This window comes from Amphiura filiformis, chromosome 3, assembly GCF_039555335.1.
Source record: "Amphiura filiformis chromosome 3, Afil_fr2py, whole genome shotgun sequence".
Lineage (NCBI taxonomy): Eukaryota > Metazoa > Echinodermata > Ophiuroidea > Amphilepidida > Amphiuridae > Amphiura > Amphiura filiformis.
The window spans coordinates 38,423,996-38,441,742 of record NC_092630.1 but is presented as its reverse complement, the minus strand read 5'-3'; the positions used below and the strand labels follow the sequence as shown (position 1 = coordinate 38,441,742).

At 36.6% G+C, this 17,747-nt stretch overlaps 1 protein-coding gene across 4 annotated transcripts in view; it reads left to right on the top strand.

Annotated features, from left to right (window-relative positions):
• Window positions 1-1,903: 1,903 nt before the first annotated feature.
• LOC140148472 (GRIP1-associated protein 1-like) overlaps window positions 1,904-17,747 on the top strand; it is a 41,037-nt gene continuing 25,193 nt past the window's right edge. For 3 of the 4 annotated variants that reach the window (XM_072170449.1, XM_072170448.1, XM_072170450.1), the window contains exons 1-12: window positions 1,904-1,953; window positions 4,627-4,693; window positions 7,965-8,026; window positions 9,559-9,585; window positions 10,235-10,342; window positions 10,531-10,681; window positions 11,120-11,171; window positions 11,361-11,527; window positions 13,879-13,977; window positions 15,839-15,940; window positions 16,257-16,321; window positions 16,806-16,857. In XM_072170449.1, the coding sequence (XP_072026550.1) occupies window positions 1,912-1,953; window positions 4,627-4,693; window positions 7,965-8,026; window positions 9,559-9,585; window positions 10,235-10,342; window positions 10,531-10,681; window positions 11,120-11,171; window positions 11,361-11,527; window positions 13,879-13,977; window positions 15,839-15,940; window positions 16,257-16,321; window positions 16,806-16,857 (994 nt within the window). In that variant the 5' untranslated portion in view covers window positions 1,904-1,911. Of the gene's footprint in view, window positions 1,954-4,626; window positions 4,694-7,964; window positions 8,027-9,558; window positions 9,586-10,234; window positions 10,343-10,530; window positions 10,682-11,119; window positions 11,172-11,360; window positions 11,528-12,261; window positions 12,334-13,878; window positions 13,978-15,838; window positions 15,941-16,256; window positions 16,322-16,805; window positions 16,858-17,747 lie in introns of all 4 variants that reach the window. The other variant, XM_072170451.1, reaches the window with a different exon arrangement.

Below are 17,747 nucleotides of genomic sequence, written 5' to 3'. Positions count from 1 at the left end.
AAAAAGGGGGCCCTGAAAAAATTTCCCTCCTCATAAGGGGCTGTGCAATAATTATGAGCCCTGGGGCACACCGACATCGCCTGGTTAATAATTTGTCAGCAGAGATACTAAAATAAATACCCGGGATCGATACACGTGAATTTGCTATGCACGAGTTTGATATGAGAAGAAAATCTTTTGATACCGGGATAGAAAATGATGTCCCGTAAATGATTTCGTATAAAGAAACCAGATGTGGTCCCTTGCACTTGAATATATATTTTGAACAGATATGATAGTCGTTAGCTTGCGTCTTGAGAAAGAACCGTGCGTCTTGAGTCAAAAACTGACAATAATGCTGGTTTATATGTGCCGACTCTTAGCGCAGTGTATAGGCCAATCGTTGAGGTAGTCTAAAAGAATATGACCTATGGCGTCCATGCTCGACCCACACATCAGCGAGGTCAGTAACCGGCTAATCGGGGCTATTGTCAGTAGCCTTAGTCAGATGTCCTTCGGCCTTTATACGATTCAAAACTATATTAAACAGGTCGATACAAAATGGCCATGCGTGGCGTTGGATTCAACCTACCATGGCGATTTCTGCCATGAAGATATCGGGGCGATGACACTGGGGCCGGGGAGGGTAAAATTGGGGGGGAAGAAATTGTTGGGGAGCCGAATGGAGGGGCAAGCAATTTTGGCAAGCCGAGGGGGGGGCAAGCGATTTTGGCACACATTCATGGGGTGCCTTTTAAATAAAACGCTCTAAAAAGGCTTAGGAAAACAGTACGGAAACGCTTAAATATGCACATTTTTCTGCTCGTTTCGCTCGCACCATGTATTTAGACCATTTCAGGTTTGAAAATTGGGATCCCCAAAATTTGGCATGCACAAGGGGGGGGGGGGGCCGGGGCAAAGAATTTTTGGCGGACCGAGAAGGGGAAAGCAATTTTGGTGGGCCGAGAGGGGGCAAGCGATTTTTGGCGAGCCGTTCGAAACTTTACCTCCCGAGGGGGGGGCTCATAATTATTGCACAGCCCCAAGGGGTGGGGGGGCGTGCCCTGAAAAAATGGCCACAAATTTTCCTGAGAAAATTGAGTTTAAATACCGTAAAATGGGGTAACTTCGGTCAGCGGGGTAACTTTAGTCGGTCAAATATATTTTTTTAAATGGTCATATTTTCGTACAGCAATATTGTTTTTAGTCATATTTGGTGTCAATTTGTTAAGAAATATGTTTGGAAGAAATAATAGTCGCTCATGTGTAATTTCCTTGAAATTTACGAAAAAAGCGGGATTTTGACCAAAAATCAGCATTTTTTTACATTTTTTTCAAAAAAAAATAAAAATCGATATTTGTGAGCAAAAATGTGTGTTTGATTAATTTTGCAAGGTGTCAAATGTCACAAAAAACAACAACTTGCCCATATTCAGCGAAGATCAATTTTTTTGATTTTTTTTTCCTTCATGGAATGTAATGCCCCAAAGGCGGGGTAACTTTGGTCAGGTCATTTTGAACCCCTAGGGCACCCTTACAAAATTATTAAAAAATCTTTTTCAACTTCAAGGTGTAGAAGTGAACCCTAATGTCACAAAAAAGAGTTAATTAGAAATATAATTGGTTTTGTTTGGAAGCAGTGGTTTAAAAACTCTGAAAAGTGCCCAAAGTTACCCCATTTTACGGTATGCGATGAATTTTTTTTTTGCATCAGCCCCCCTATAAACAAGTGTTTGTGAACGGTCCCTTAGCTCCTCTTCTCTTCTCTTCTCTTCTCCTTTCTTCCCCCTCTTAGCTCCTCTTCTCTTCTCCTCTCTTGCTCTTCCCCTCTCTTCGCTTCTCCTTCTCTCCTCCTCCTCCTCCTCCTCCTCATTAAGAATAACGAATATTCATGAGATGAAAAACCGAGGGGGCGTGACGTCAAAATCCAAAATGGCGCAGGCCTTGTCGGAAGAGGAGTTCCAGCGAATGCAGGTTAGTTTTCCACCTTATTACAACATTTACAAGACTAGATTACGTGTTAAATAAAAGTGGATTTATCATTAACCCGGTACTCTGTCTGTTATGTATAATGCTTGTCTGTAAGCGTTGTAATTGGTCTTAAACCGGCACGCTTAATCGTGTTTATTTTTGGGAGGTTGCAGAATTCTGCACCCCAGCCCAAGACTAATGCCGGGGACTAATGTAGGTTATAATTAAAGACAGAGATAAAAAGAATTTATCGCGTCTGATGTCACTGTCAATTACGATCCTTGATTGGTTAACACAGCATACACAGGTTAATAGCGCGTAAAAGGAAGACCGATCTATCTGGTGCTGATCGGAGAAAAGGAACAGCAGCAAATGGCGAAAAATTACGTACTTTACTTAACTTAAGGCAAAAAGCAGCTTTTCTAGGCATTGTTGACATGGTGCCTTCACCAAAGAAAGTTTCCTACTATAAAGACCTAACTTTTGAGATGGTTTGCATGTTTAAAAGTGCAAAATTAACAATAAGGCGACCGGTTATACCGCCGCGTTCAGCAAGTCATCATCACGACACTTGTAAACAACCATGCTCGAGTTTGATTGACAGATGACGTCAGACATGATAAATTCTTTTTATATCTGTCTTAAAAATTATTAAAAAGATTACATATTTTGTATTGTTCTCAGAAAAAAAACGGGTTTTCTACCTACACATGTATGCCGCTCTAGCTGAAATACAGCAAGATCATGAAGATAATGTACGATTTCCGTCAAATTTTAATTTTTTTTATTCTTTATTCAAAATGTTGAAATAATATTAGTAATAACTGACGGGAAGGGTTGCTGTCCATTTTAGGTTGAAATAACAAGGTAAAGTGAAAGAAACCCCACTGGTTATTTTGGCCATTTAACACGCAGTTCTATGGGAGGACATAAAGTCATAATAAAAAAATTATGACTTTATGTCGAACTTTGCTCTGTTGACCTACAAAGACAACAAATTTAGCCAATTCCATTTAGGTGCAAGTTGGGACATGTGTAAACATTACAAATATGCAAAAAAAATCAGGTTTGAAAAAATTAACCAATTTCATATTATAAGATCGTACATTATGGCTTTAAATGTAAGATACATGTAGTAAAATGTAAACCTGTATTTTTTAGCTAGGGTATCTCGAGCTAATGTACATGTACATGGTCATATACATTGTATGTATGGCCAATTTCTACCTATTCTTTGTTAATATTGTGGCAATATGTGAAGCCTGGTTTTACAAAATTATATTTTTAAAAATATTGATTTACGGTACCTTTTTTCTGGAATGATAAATTGACATTTGACAATGATTTGGAAATTGGACTTCAATCATACATATTTAGACAATTACAAGTTTTCCATTTGGATTTGAATGAAAAGATCATCCTATCATATTATTAGTCCACAAACACGATGAATTCGACAGTTGTGTAGCTTTTCGTCACACCGGAATCCCATCACTTCTTATTGGATACTGGTGGGATCAAGCGGTAGCTGTATTCGGGTCGTCATTTAGTGGTACTACTTTCCACGGTGACATTTTCCACTGCATCATTTTCGGAGGCATGATTTTTATTGATTCAATACACCTCTTGATAAATTTGTGATTATTTGTGCATTTTTCTCAAAAAATAATAACACAACAATTTGGTAACAAAAGTTATGTATATATTATAGGGACAAGGAATCTAGTTACTACACTAGAATTTTGGTGACTCAAGACAAGTGGTACGTTATTTAGGAAAAGAGGTACCTCTAGAATGTACCTCATTTCTTAACATAAACATGTAATGAACCACTTGTCTTGAATCACTGAAATTTCAGTGAAGTAATTTGATTCCTTGCCCTTTATATGTCTTTTGTTACCAGTGTGTAGTTATTTTTTAAGAAAAATGCAAAATTAGTCACAAAATAGTAGTACCACCTTAACCGTTGGACCTGAGTGACTAATTCACTGTTGGACACAGATCTCCCTTGATGCACAAGGTTATAGGGAGGGTTTACATACAGACAGGCATTACTGTGATCAAAACTGGCTGGGAGATATTTTTCATTCACTGCATCTGCCCAATAATTCAAATGCAGTAATGGAGAGAGTGGAGTGGATAATCTACCTGTAATTGAACTGGGGACCTCTTACATTGGAGTTAAAGACCTTGACTGATGGGCCATGCTGCTCTCAGCTGCTTTGTGTAAGTTGATTCCTTGAAAAGGTTTCTAGTGCAGAATCAGGGTTATAGCTAGCCCAAGTTGAGTGCCGGCTAATTTTACTATCCAATTAGAGGGCTGGCTCGGGGCACAATCTTTTTAGCGAACACAAGGGATATGGGATAGGCTAGGGGTATACCCCAAAAAATATTTTGGTTTTTTACTCTTTTATGATGAATAAAACATTTGTGGGAAATTTAAAAAAAAAAAAAAAAAAAATTTAGTGCCGGTCGGCACCGGTCTGTGCCGGTTACCCCCGACCGGCGTGGCTATAACCCTGTGCAGAATTGACAGAACAGAGCTGAAAGGGACATGTGTCGAGTGTTCAAAATTTGTAATCCCTGAAACTACAAAGAATACAAAATGTTATTAATTAGAGTTATTATCAGATGATTCAGATCAGCTAATGTCTTTTTTTCCTGCTTGTTTTCCAGGCACAACTTCTTGAACTTCGAACCTCTAATTACAGTTTGGTGGACCAGTGCAAAAAATTAAAGAATGGTAGGTTTTCAGTCCCGTGTCAGGGGAGCTGGGGGCAATGGGGACGGCAAAGAGTAAAGTGTTGACAAAAATTTGGCTTTGCCCCCCCCCACCAGGGTTCCGTTAAGGGTTTTAAAATGTCGTCATGTGTGGCGCAAGTTTGCTGACAAGATTGAAAAAACTTGCGTCCAGTCAGATTTTTGTGCGTCCATCTGAAATTCACGATCAATCACTGATCATACCGGGAAACGCAACGGCAACCCCTCGTTGCTAACACACGTACCCCGGGTCTACCTCATCAAATGTTGATTGTTAAAATAAAATTTTCGCCGTGATATTCCACCTCCAGTCGCAATGATAATTTTCTCATTTCTGCATCAGTTTTGTCGAAACATGGTCAGAAACAGCTGCAAAAACATGCGCATAAAGTCTGTCAATCTTTAGCAAATTTTCGTACTTTTACTTCCGGGTTTTACTTTTACTTCGATCCACGTGTTGTTGATGATGCTATAAATAGGGATGACCATCATAATTTCATGTTGCCCCTATTGCTACAATAGATTGTTTTCTGGAAAGAACTCATCAACAGAAGTATTTTGGTGGTTAAATGGTCAAAATCGGTCAAAAACTTTTCGAATTATGAATTTTCAAAGTTTCCCATTCTGACCGGTCATTGGAGCGAAATAAATTGACAAAGTCTAAATATAGCAATGTGAGCAAAATTGGTATAAGCATATATTTACCTTTTTATATTTCTTTATTTTAATATATATGCAAACATGAAACAAGCATATTGTGAAAGTATCAAAGCGGTTTCTTATGAAATGGCACTTTACTAGTCAATAGCATTAAGTATTTCTTCAAACCGAGGCACTGAAATCATGCTTTTAGAAAACATTTGCCAAAAATCATCCATAATGGCCAAAGTGGCACAAAATCAAAAGTCCAGGTGAACTTTTTTTCCACAACAATATACACTACACATAAGAAAAATACTAATGTACTACAAGGGATTTTCAACATAGGAATACAAACAATCAAGTACCAACATGCACAGCTTTGTCCTGATATCACTTCTGGGGTTTTAACAAAATGTTTAACCTCTATTGTGATTGGCAGCAGCATAAGGTATCTCTTTGATAGCTGATAATGCCCAGCCATTCAGCAAGTGGCTAATAACTGACCTTGATAGGCTTGAATGAATACTGTCATGTGCTACAAAACCATCACACTCCAGGGCCTGGTCATTCCATATGCTACAGAGAGCACAATACTTTAACAATGGAGTGAAAGACTCATTATTGATTAGGCGGCGTATTTTAAAAGTACAGCTCCTGTGCGTGTATAGCAACAAGTCAGTGCAGATGGTATAAATATAAGAAAATGTTTAGGGTTGAAATCAGGTGAAAAATACATCAAATGAGCACGAAACTTCACATTTATGTTCAGAAAGGTGTCTTCTTAGCATGATTCGAAAGGAATATGGAAATTCAAAGGGAAGCTGGTGATTTAATTTTTAACTCAAGATCTACTTGTTCAATATTTTAACCTTTGTACAGAGGGTATGATAGAGGTATTAGTGGCAACTCTGCCAAATTTCAGCTCAGTAGGCCACGTTTTTCACCTGAAATTATTGACATGAATATTTTGTGCCATTCTTGAGCAGTGCTGAACTCAGCCACTGGCAATTAAGCGCACTGTGGTGATGGACCAATTTTGATTCGCACTTACAGGAAAATTAAATAAGTTATGTTGCTGTAATTTGCAAGATAGTTACAAAATATAATTGGCAATAATTTCCCCAATTTTTACAGAAAAATATTGAAAAATAAAAGAATGAGATCAATTTAGAAATGTCTGTGCAAGCAGTGCACAGTTGAGCTCCCTGCATGTCTATGGGAGTGTTCTAATCAAGTTGATGGTTCATTGGTCATCCCTACTATAAAAGCTAAAACACGCGCTGCCACAAATAATACAAAAAAATGTTATCATTTGGATTCTGTCTTTAAAATTGCTTTTATTCATCGTAACAATAATACTAATAAAGGAAACGTAGATTATTTATGAAAAAATAAACTTAAAATATTAAAAAACGGAATATTGTCAGGTTGTGATAAATAACTAAATAAACATTAACTGCACGTCGTCAGTTCAGCATGCTTTGTAAACAAACAATTGCATCAATTGGGACTTTCCCCATCAAACAGCGATCGCGACGGAAAAAAAAAAAAAAAGTGCACGATTTCCTGACGTTGCATTTACAAATATTGCAGAATTTACTTCAATTCTTAGCAGGTTGGTCAAAATTTTGGGGCTTTTATTATCGTAAAAATAAAACAATTTCTTATTTTTATCATCAATTAATGATTAAATTTGAAGTTTTGTCTCGTCCACATGGATATAAAATACTTGATTAGCCATGTGAACTTGCGTCCAAATTTGTAAAATACGCGTCTGGACGCAATGACGCACACTAACGGGAAGCCTGCCCCCCACACACACACAAAATTCCTGGCTATGCCACTCTTTGAGTCAAATGAGATAATCCTAAAAATTGCAAAGATTTTTCGCCACAATTTACCGCAATCAAATCTGTATTGCAAAAGTCACCTGAAGACCTATCTGCACCTGAAGTTTTAATTTATGACCTCATCGTGTATATTCAACTTCCCAGATCACAGGTACCATTCCCTTGCTAGTGCTTATGAAGTTGAGTTTGGTCAAAAAGTATCTTCTACAAAATCAGAGTGTCCATTTCCTATTCACTCCATTATGAAAATAAGAATTTTAGGGTGTCCAAATTGAAAACAGGGCATCCAAATGACACCTGGACACCCCTCTGGCTAATGCCTTGGTTGAGTGTAGTTAATGCATGACTGGGAAGATGGTGATCTTGTAATCATATTACAGTATGTCTCCTGTTTACCATGACCACTGGATAAATCATGTCAATCTGTATGGTGTATTTATCTTTATTAGTATATTATATGTAAATATTGTGTAAATCACCCCGAGGTTGTTTGAGAGTAGGGCAATTAATGAACCAATAGCATTATTATTTATTTATTATTACATTATGTGATAATATTGTGCATTTGAGGATCCAGCATCCCTAACTTTGACCACTCAGACCCTTTTCTGAACAAATAGTCACTGATATCCATTTAAAGATTGTCCCATGTCAGTATGCGTATGTAGCAATTTAATACTGGACAATCCAGACTTCCATTCGTTTTATCTTTGCATAATCTTTGCATATAGCTGTAATCTAGGTATATGTTTGTATTTACAGAAGTGACAACTCTCAAAGAAAAAGCAGATAATTATGAGAAGGATCTTCAGAAAGCAAACAAGGTATGTACATGTATGCATTATCAAGAAGTTTGGTAGACTTCAAACTAGTGGAGAGCGTGGCGCAATGGTTAGGGTACTTGCCTTTAGTGCATGAGGTCCCAGGTAAAATACCCGGCGGTGGCAATTGCTAAAAAAAAACTTGGGAAAAAAAAAAAAGTATGAAATTAATTGGCGACTTCTGTAGATTAGATTCAGACTTCCGCTCTCCCCATGGTTCATTTAGAATTGGGTAAATGAATCATGAAAGTACTCAAATCCTTCGGAGGGGCGTTAAGCTATCGGTCCCATGTGCAGAGAGCCATACCTGCACACGTATCTCGCAGCCAGTTTCGAAAAGAGTAGGGTGTTAACCCCTGACTGTTCCCAACCCGTCCCGATATTCAAATGGACCCCAATGGAAATAAGCTTCAATAGAAGCTTTCTTGGGTTATCCAGGGTTGTCAAAACCCCGAACAAACAAATAAAAAACAAATCAAACTGTTTATGTGCACGAAGACTGGTCAGTGATCATGAGAAATGAGGAGTGTTTGGACATATTTTGGCTTTGCAAGACAAATTATTATGTTGCCATTTTAATGCAGCTTCCATAAAGAAAGTGGAATTTCTTTGAATTATGTGGTCTTTTTTAATTGTTAATTTGTATGATGTAGTGCTGTGGTCGGCACCGTTTTTTAATGTCGACATGACGATATAATTCGTATACCGACGTCGACAGTATGTCGACATAAAAAAAATTCTTAAAAAAAAAAAAGGTTGGAAACCAGAGAAATGCTGCTAATCAAAAGGAAAAAAAATGCCAATTTTTTTTTACAAAGTTGGATACAGTTGTATATTTTAATTACTTTTGCTTCTATTGAACAGCTAGCAATGCATACTACTTCAATGTGTCCCTGACTGTTCAATAGAAGCAAAGGTAATCAAAATATACAAATTTATCAACTTTGTAAAAATTGGCTTTTGGCTTTAGTAGCAGTATTTCTCTGGTTTCAACCTTGAATAACAAGTAATTTTGGGCCTATAACTTGCTTTTCTGGCCAAAAATATTTTTTGAAAATTAAAAGAATTTTTTTTGATGTCGACATGTCGGGATACGTGCCGACGTCGACATTATGTCGACATAAGGCATGTCGACCACAGCACTAGTATGATGATATATAGGCTACAATTCGGGGTCTTAGGCAGGATTTGAAAGTTTGGGTGTGTAAATTTAAAAAACTGGGCGTGTAAATTTAAGATTTGTGTACAAAGTACAGGCCATGTGAGCAAAAACTGGTGTGTATTTACAAATTTGGGTATGTAAAACACTCCCTACACGGCTGGCTGCCTAAGACCTTGGGCTACATGTAACTTGTTCAGTGTTCACTAGTTGGATCATACTTGGAATTAGGAAAATGTGATTAAACAAAGTTAATGTCTAGATACAGTACCTGTTTAGGGATAACAAAGTCATAATAATGTTGTACTCATTTGAGTACTAAGTTACAAACACACTTCTCTTAATTGGTAATTATTCAATTTGGTTTTCATTACAGACTATCAGTAAGAGCAAGAAAGCAAGGGTAAGTTTGTCCTCTTTCAAATTATGACCACTTGTATCTTTGAATGATAAATGTGCTTGCAAATATTATTGAAGCAGTGGGGAAATTGCCCGGGGGCCACTGGTAATAACAAGGGGGTATCATGCATGACCACAAAGTCTCAAAAAGCACCCTAAACAAGTATTTGCAAGGTTTGAAAATGCACCCCCTAAACAAGTATGACAAGTGTAATTTCTTATCCTAAACAAGTATTGACCATATTTTTACCCACATAAGCAAGTAAATTATTCATTTTCTTGACTGTATAAGCCCTTTATAACAACTGGGATACCCCCTGGTCAATGACCAGTACCCTCCTCCCCCCTTGGGGATTGTGTCATGAAGATGGATAATAACCAGGAACCATAGGTGTATGTGAAGGCAGGGGGGGGGTAGTGATTCCGGTCACTGCACACCACCGTCTGCCAGTGATAATATCACAAGCCCTTTTGATTGGCTGAACTCTTTCCCATGACATCATCAACCTGGCTGTGGAGGAGACTTGAATTAACAACTTCTGCTAAAATAATGTAAATCAATTCTTTCAAACCTATTGCGCATGGCAGGTGTAAAAAAAACTTTGTGTAAGTAGTTTAAGACATTTTAAAGTTTGTTATGTTATTACCATCAGGAAGTAGAGGCACTAATAGCTGAAAATGATAGTCTTCAGAGGAAGCTGCACAGTCAAGAAGAAGACTTCAGGCTGCAGAATTCTACTCTTATGGCAGAGTTGTCCAAGGTAGGTTTTCTCTACAGGTATGAAAAGACTGAAAGTGTCAATAAATTCCCAAGTGTACTGTTCAAATGAATAGTTTTGTTACTCTCAACATTTGTTGTAATTTATCATTCTTAAACATGTTTTAAATTTCAATCAAGTTTATTCATTTATAGTGTTACTAACTTGAACTCAAATGTGTTTATTTACAGTTATGCACCACAAATGAGAATCTAGAAAAAGAAGTGGACAAACTTAAGGCAGGTCAGGGGTCAAATGAGGTCAAGGCTGAAGATGGCGAACTGCAGGCTGAACTTAGACGGTTACAAGCAGTCAATGCAGCTCTACAGAAAAATGTTACAAGTGGGTTGCTTCTCTTATTTGTCTATTTTTGAGTAGGCCTATATTTTGCAGGGATAGTTGAAGTGAGACATGTATTCTAAATCTAAGTTACAAATAAATATCAATAGGCATTCTTGTGGACTTAGTATTGTCGAGATATTGGCTGATATCTATCTAAATATGTAGATTGATTCAGACACAAAAAGGGAATCGTAGAATGTCTTGATCTTGATTTAAAAAGGATTTATTTCAACGATCAGCTTTTGTTGTCCTCTCTCTTGTTGTGACAAACTTGAATGGTTTATTTGGGGCGCTAAATCCTTGGCCAAACAGATTAATCTGTGCCCAGTTACTGTAAATCGGATAAAATGAAATTATCTGGCAAAACCAGCACATAACAAGTATCCAATGTCATTATTTTATTTATTCAAGTTTGCTTTATTTTCATTGTTTGCCCAGGTATACAAGAAAAATATGAGGAAGAATTGGTATCATTGAAGAATAATATTCAGTAAGTTAAACCCAATGATTTGTGCATTGGTTTTTATTACCAGTAAAAGTTTTTGAGATTAACATGCATTGTGAAATAATCTACTCTGTATCACTAATGTCAATGTAATCATTATTTTTTATATAAATCCTTGAATAATTTTATCTGAAGGTGGTAATGTACTTTAAAAAAAAATTATCCTTTTTACAGCACTTTAACTGAAACCAACAATGAGTTAGAAGGCAGATGTTTCCAGTTATTAGGAGAGAGACCATCCCCTACTGGAGCTGCTGGTGATGGGGACATGAGTTCAGAAAATAGACAAGTTACAGCTCCAGTTGATAAGGAAGATGATGATGAAGATATGGTAGAAATGGGTGAGTACATCATTCATCGCTAGATGATTTATACATTTTTATTCATTTACAAATTATATATCTATATATATTGTATTTCACATTGTACCAAAGTGTTGCTGTTACAATTCAAGTATGTCATGTATATTTCATGTTCAAATCTACATGTATGTTAATATATGATTATATGTGAGCAACATCTCTCTGTTGTTATGGTGTTCATTTCAGATGAGATGTAGGCAAATTAAGGACTCGATTTCTTTTATGCAGTTTTGCCGGGCGCCATTAAATTTCACGTGATTTTTTTGTCCAGCAGATTATGTGTTATGCTCTCAATTACATCACTAAATCAAATTATTCATTCATACAAATAAAGCTTACTGTAAATGCATGGTGTTCTGCTGACACTGCAAGCATGTTTAAAATTTCACTTGATTTTGCAATATTTTTAAAGAAGAGCAAAAGGCAGGAGTTCTTACATCAAAGTAATTTAATATTGTGTTCATGAGATTTACAAATAAGACTTCAAGTCAAATCATATTGGGTATGTAAAGAAAGACTTTCTGCATTTAGAAGTTGATAATCTTGTGATTGAGCCACCATAACCGTAAGTCGAGTAAGTGGGTTATGTTGAGTTGAGATTTGGGTTTAGATTTCAAATTTGACCTGGAGATGTAGTTAGATTTAGAGCTAGTCATTCAACATTTAAGAGATAAATAAGAACCAAGCAAATATGTTTTCTTGCATTGTAAAAGAGGATATAGAGGATGACACAAATAAAGCTGAATTGGAAGACAAGGTGGATGAGGATGAGGAGGGTGAATCTCGTAAGTTAGAAGAGCTACTGGGAAGTAGATAACTGCCCTCAGAGTATTCTATTGTATTAGATTTCAATTTTTTATCAAATAGTTGGTATACAATTCACCTATTATGTTTTGTTACTTTACTCTGGCTTTGAACATAAGGGCAAAGAAGGTGTACCTCAATTTGAACGTTTAATGTGTAAATGTTTTCTGTGAGTTCAGATGGTAATGTGTGGATCATAATTTGAGATCATTGGACTTCTCTTTTGTTTCACACATCAGTTCGCATTAAAAAAATTTAATGGGCTAGTCCATTTAAAATGCACACTCCCATGTGGAAGATTTTGGAAATATCTTCCACAAGGGGTGTATGAATTTTAAATGGAATGAACACATTAGGCAGCTCTGTTTGGTTATTTTCATACACCCTCTGAGAAAGATCCAACCTGAATCTTGCACAACCTGAATCTTGCACAGAGGGAGAATGAGTTTCAATTAAGAGTTCGTAAATGTGCCAATTCAATTTGAAATTCATATTCCCCCTGTGTAAGATATTTCCAAATTCTTCCACAAAAGGAGTATGGACTTTCAATGGATTAGCCCAAAATCATAAATATGAGAATTATTTACTTCAAAGCCAGTTTGATGTGACAAAGCATGGAGCATGGATTATATTTTTTCCATTGTTATCTTTTGCCATTTCATATATATTTCCATATTTTTTCTGCATTTCTTCAAATAGCAAATAACACAGATTAAGGGGGTACTACACCCCTGCCCAATTTTGTGCCTATTTTTGCATTTTTCTCAAAAATTATAGCGCATTGGTGACAAGTAAGATATGCATATTATAGGGGCAAGGGCTACAACTACTGCACTGCAAATTTTATTTCAACACAGACAACAGTTGTGGAGTTACAGTCAAAAATGAGGGAAAACTAATATTTGATCAATAACTACATGCCTTGAGTTGCTGAATTTTCAGTGCAGTAGTTGTAGTCCTTGCCCCTATAATATACATATCTTACTTGTCACCAATGGGCTATACTTTTTGAGAAAATGCAAAAATAGGCACAAAATTGGCCTGGGGTGTAGTACCCCCCTTAAGCTAAATGTGTAATTACTAAAACTCAGCTATGTGTAGGTGAAACAAGAGCAAGCTATTTGAAGCCCTATTATTTACTGAAGATCTTAGTCTTTGGTGTAGAGGTGTGTTTGAAATTTGGTATCTTGATTCCTTTTTGGGGATTTTTGCTACTTTGGTATCTCTTTGTAAAAGATAATACAAATTATATTTACAAAGTGTATAAAGTTAAATTATGAGTTATACAAGTTAACTTAAGCAAAATGTGAACAATGTACAATGTGTTAGTCCGTAACGGCAAGCATTTTTGTATTAAGCTGGAAAAAGAAATAGCTGCACAAAAACATATTGATGCTGCTTTGAAAATTGGCATGCTGTGAACAAATGCAGACACCTTCATCGCCATACATGTGTGTATTTTATTTTGCCCGCATATGTTGCATGTGTTTATCATTTGTGTGCTCTTTGTATGTTACATGTTGCAGAATTGAATAAGTTGCTGAATACAGAGTTTGAAGCTTTCATTGAAGATCTTAAGTTATCTGCTGTCACTAGTGATTTTGATGATGATATTGAACCCAAAGGTTTGTGTTTACCCCATGGATGAAAAAGATAACAGACCGCGTACAAGCAGTCAAAGTCTCAGCATCACCCGATATTGAGGGCCGATTGTTCCATGAAATGCGACAGGCAAAACTGCTACACACTTATCACATATTTTTACAGTCTGTCGCGTAATCGCGATTGCACGCAACGCTCTGTGGTGTATAAGCAAAGGCATGCAACCCTGGTGTGATTGTTAGACACAGTATGATCGAACTATCGGCCCTCATGAATATGCGAGAATTCACAGCATACAATGCACAGGGAATTTGACTGTTGATACATGGTCTGTAGTAGTCTGTGGTTTACCCATGACCTTGTTAGTGGCATGTATTCAAGTCAGAGTGGCAAATCAATGAATACAGCATGATGAACAGTGTGTAAAATAGGACCCCCGAGACCAGCTATTTTGTCATCGGATGTGCTACTTTTTTAAACAGCATGTTTGACGGACACTCTGAAATTTTGCCAATCTAACTATCGGTGACGTACCGACCTGGATAAAATTGACCAAATTTGTAATGTTCATCTTTCTTTTGGTCTATTTTATGCCGCAGTTATCATCCTTATTTTGACCCATTTCAGCATTAAAATTGCAATTTTTTACTTGCTACATGTGCATATGTCCCAGTAAAGTCATGTTGGTATTACATCAGCTGAACAATTTAGGAATTTTTTTTACCATTGGATATTTTGCCCGGTTTGTCACTTGTGACTAGACAATAGATAGCACCCGTGCCCGACACATAAAAACCCAAGTTACACATAAAAAGATGGACAGGTTATTTTTAGGCAAGACAGGTTGCTTTAGGAGCGGCCTGTCATGAAGACTAGTTGCTTTTTTGCTCAATTTTACACACTGGGGATGAAATACTGCATTCTGACCATGCATCCATGATGATGCATCCACTGGGGGCTACAGTACACAGCAGATACTTGCAATTATTTGCCCATCTAAAATGGAACATTGTGTTCATTCATTCATTTGCCATTCTGTTTGTAGTTTTGGGTGAGCCCCTGTAAGCCACATGTTAAATCAAATGCAAGGTTCAAATTTTGGCGGGAATTTGTGAAGTGATTCTTGCCAAGACTCTTGTGAATCAAAGTAAATTTGAAAACTCTTCATAGAGACTGCTTATTTTATTTGCAAGTATCAAGGCTGCATTTCTTATTTGATCCCTGGATTGTGTAGGCAGTAGACCTTCTTGTTTAGTTGTAACTTGGAAGAAGAGGATGTAAGTATGTATATTGGCCACCTGCCACAACAAGGATATATACATGCAAGCTATAACTGTCAAGTACTGTTTCGTCCTTTTTCCAATATGCGTAGGGTGTATTAATGTGGGCATTTAGTTTGTACATGATTTAGTTTAGTACAGTGTTTATCCTTTTTTCATTCCTTTATTTGTCAACAAATTTACATAATCTCTTTCATGTACACCTGGAAATAATTATGCACTAAACCTCACCCGTGCACAAATTTGTTCATATAAAATTGTTCAAAATATTTAAGAAATGTAAGAACCCTGCAGAATAGTACCCTTGTGCACCCTAGATATTATGTGATTTTTAGATTTAAATAAAATCATCATGGAAGTGTAAAAGGTTTTTTACAGCTAGTATATTACTTTTTCTGTCCTTTATGATAGTAAAAGAATGTAAACAATATCTTTGCCCACGTATAAAACCAGCTGTTTTATACAAACGAGTCCTGAAGAACATCTGACCTAACAAAGCATGAAGAAAAAGAAACAAATATTTTTTGGGCCATTAGAAAGGTAAGATAGTAAAACATATCTACTACATAAAGCTAATGAAGCTCTTGTACTATTGATTCTTCAGATCCAGTAACAGTTTTACAAGGTCATGCTAAACAACTCAAGACTAGACTAAGTGGTGTACTAGTACGCAATATGGAGAGCCTGGTTAAACTCATGTCACAAGGTAAACTAAACTAACTGTACATTTCCTCTATGAATTATCTAAAAATCTAACAGTAGACTTTTTCAAGAATGTACATATTTGAAAACATAGAATACACAAATCAGGAGCATATTCAAAAGCTCAAGCTAAGAAATTGTCAGCATATGTCCCAGAAGTATTTCCTTGAATTAATGTGAACTGTCTCCCAATTGTCCCAATTAATTGTTCAGTTTAGAATTCTTTTAGTGGTAGTAGGAATATGTAAAATATGAACATTGCATCTTATAGAGTTGTGTTGTTGTGATTTGTGTTTTGAATTGATGTATGTTTTATTCAGATGAAGAGGAACCGCCAGGTAGTCCTACAAGTCCAGTAAGTTCAGCACCTGAAGTACAGCTACCGGTAAGAGCATTTCAGATGATATGCAATACAATGTCACTCATCATGACGGTCATCCTTGTTTTTTAAAAATCTGTCTTTTCCACAATAATAGTACTATAAATTAGGTAGTAATGAATGATTGGAGAATCGTTCTAGAGACCTGTTCCTCTGTCATCTTAGAACTGTTCTCCAACATGGCTGCCATTTTAATTTGTATACTTTTCACACTGTTTGGACATGAGAGCACATCAGACACATCCAATTGCATTCTGAACATGTCTTTCTGATAACAGTCCTCAAAGAATTATAAATCTAATGATATGTAGCTGGGAGGAAAAGCCGTCAATCATATGAAAATTTTGACCTTTCGTATTCAGAGTTACTATTCATTTTCAGAGTTAAACTTTAGGCTAAAACACAACTTCAAAGATTAAGATTTTTTGACATGGATTACTACAGTTTGTATTTGGGCATAACACTTGTTAATATATATATTTACATGCAGAGTGAGCCACAAGGAACCAAAGTTGAAACAGCCGATGTCAAGAAATTAAGTGGTAAGTGATTAAAGAGTTTAACTTCGACACTACACTATTTTTCGCTCACCTGGAACGTTTTCAAGCTAGTTCGACTATAAACAAATGCAGTAAACCTTTGACGTAGCGCGTATTTTAAGTATACATCAGCGTATTTACTGCGTTGGACGCACTTGTCTCTGATTGGCTGTTGAGGCAATCTGCTGTTGCCAGTGGAAATTTATGAATGAACTGTGCGCCGACGCGTTCGCTTCGTCAAAGGTTTGCTGCATTTGATTGTAGCGACTAGCAGATGGTGATGCTGTGATGATATCTTGTCTACGATCGGGATAACCTTCACTGATGACGTCATATGATTGACAGAATTACATCATAGGATGTTACGATGTAGCCCCGGCATCAGCAGGTTGTCCCAGGTAGGGACTAGTTCGAGTCCTTTGTCACGATTCAGTCTCGGTTTCTGAGTTCTTATGTGTATAGCTTCCAGAACTCTGCGGGAATATTCTTTTTGTTCCCGTTCTAGATAAGTGGTAAGTATTTAGGGATAGATAAGTCATCTGTTCAAATTTTTACTTGAAATGAAATCAAGTACTAAAAACAAAATTGGGCAACTTAATATTATGTTACTTTCCTGTATGCACATTTGATATACTGAATTTTAAATCAATACCGAAACTGATACCAAACATTTTTGTTTCGAAATGTTTTTCCTAACCGATAAATGCCTACCTTCCGGTACCACCTACTATGGCAATCACCCATCAAGTTTATATGAATGACAAAAGGAGAGAGTCTGTTAAAAGATAAATTTACAATGAAAGGAGAACGATCTACTATCATCACAAAAAGGGACTCCTCCTTCCCATCACATTAGTGGAACCTGACTTTGAAAGGTCTTCGCTGTCTTTGTA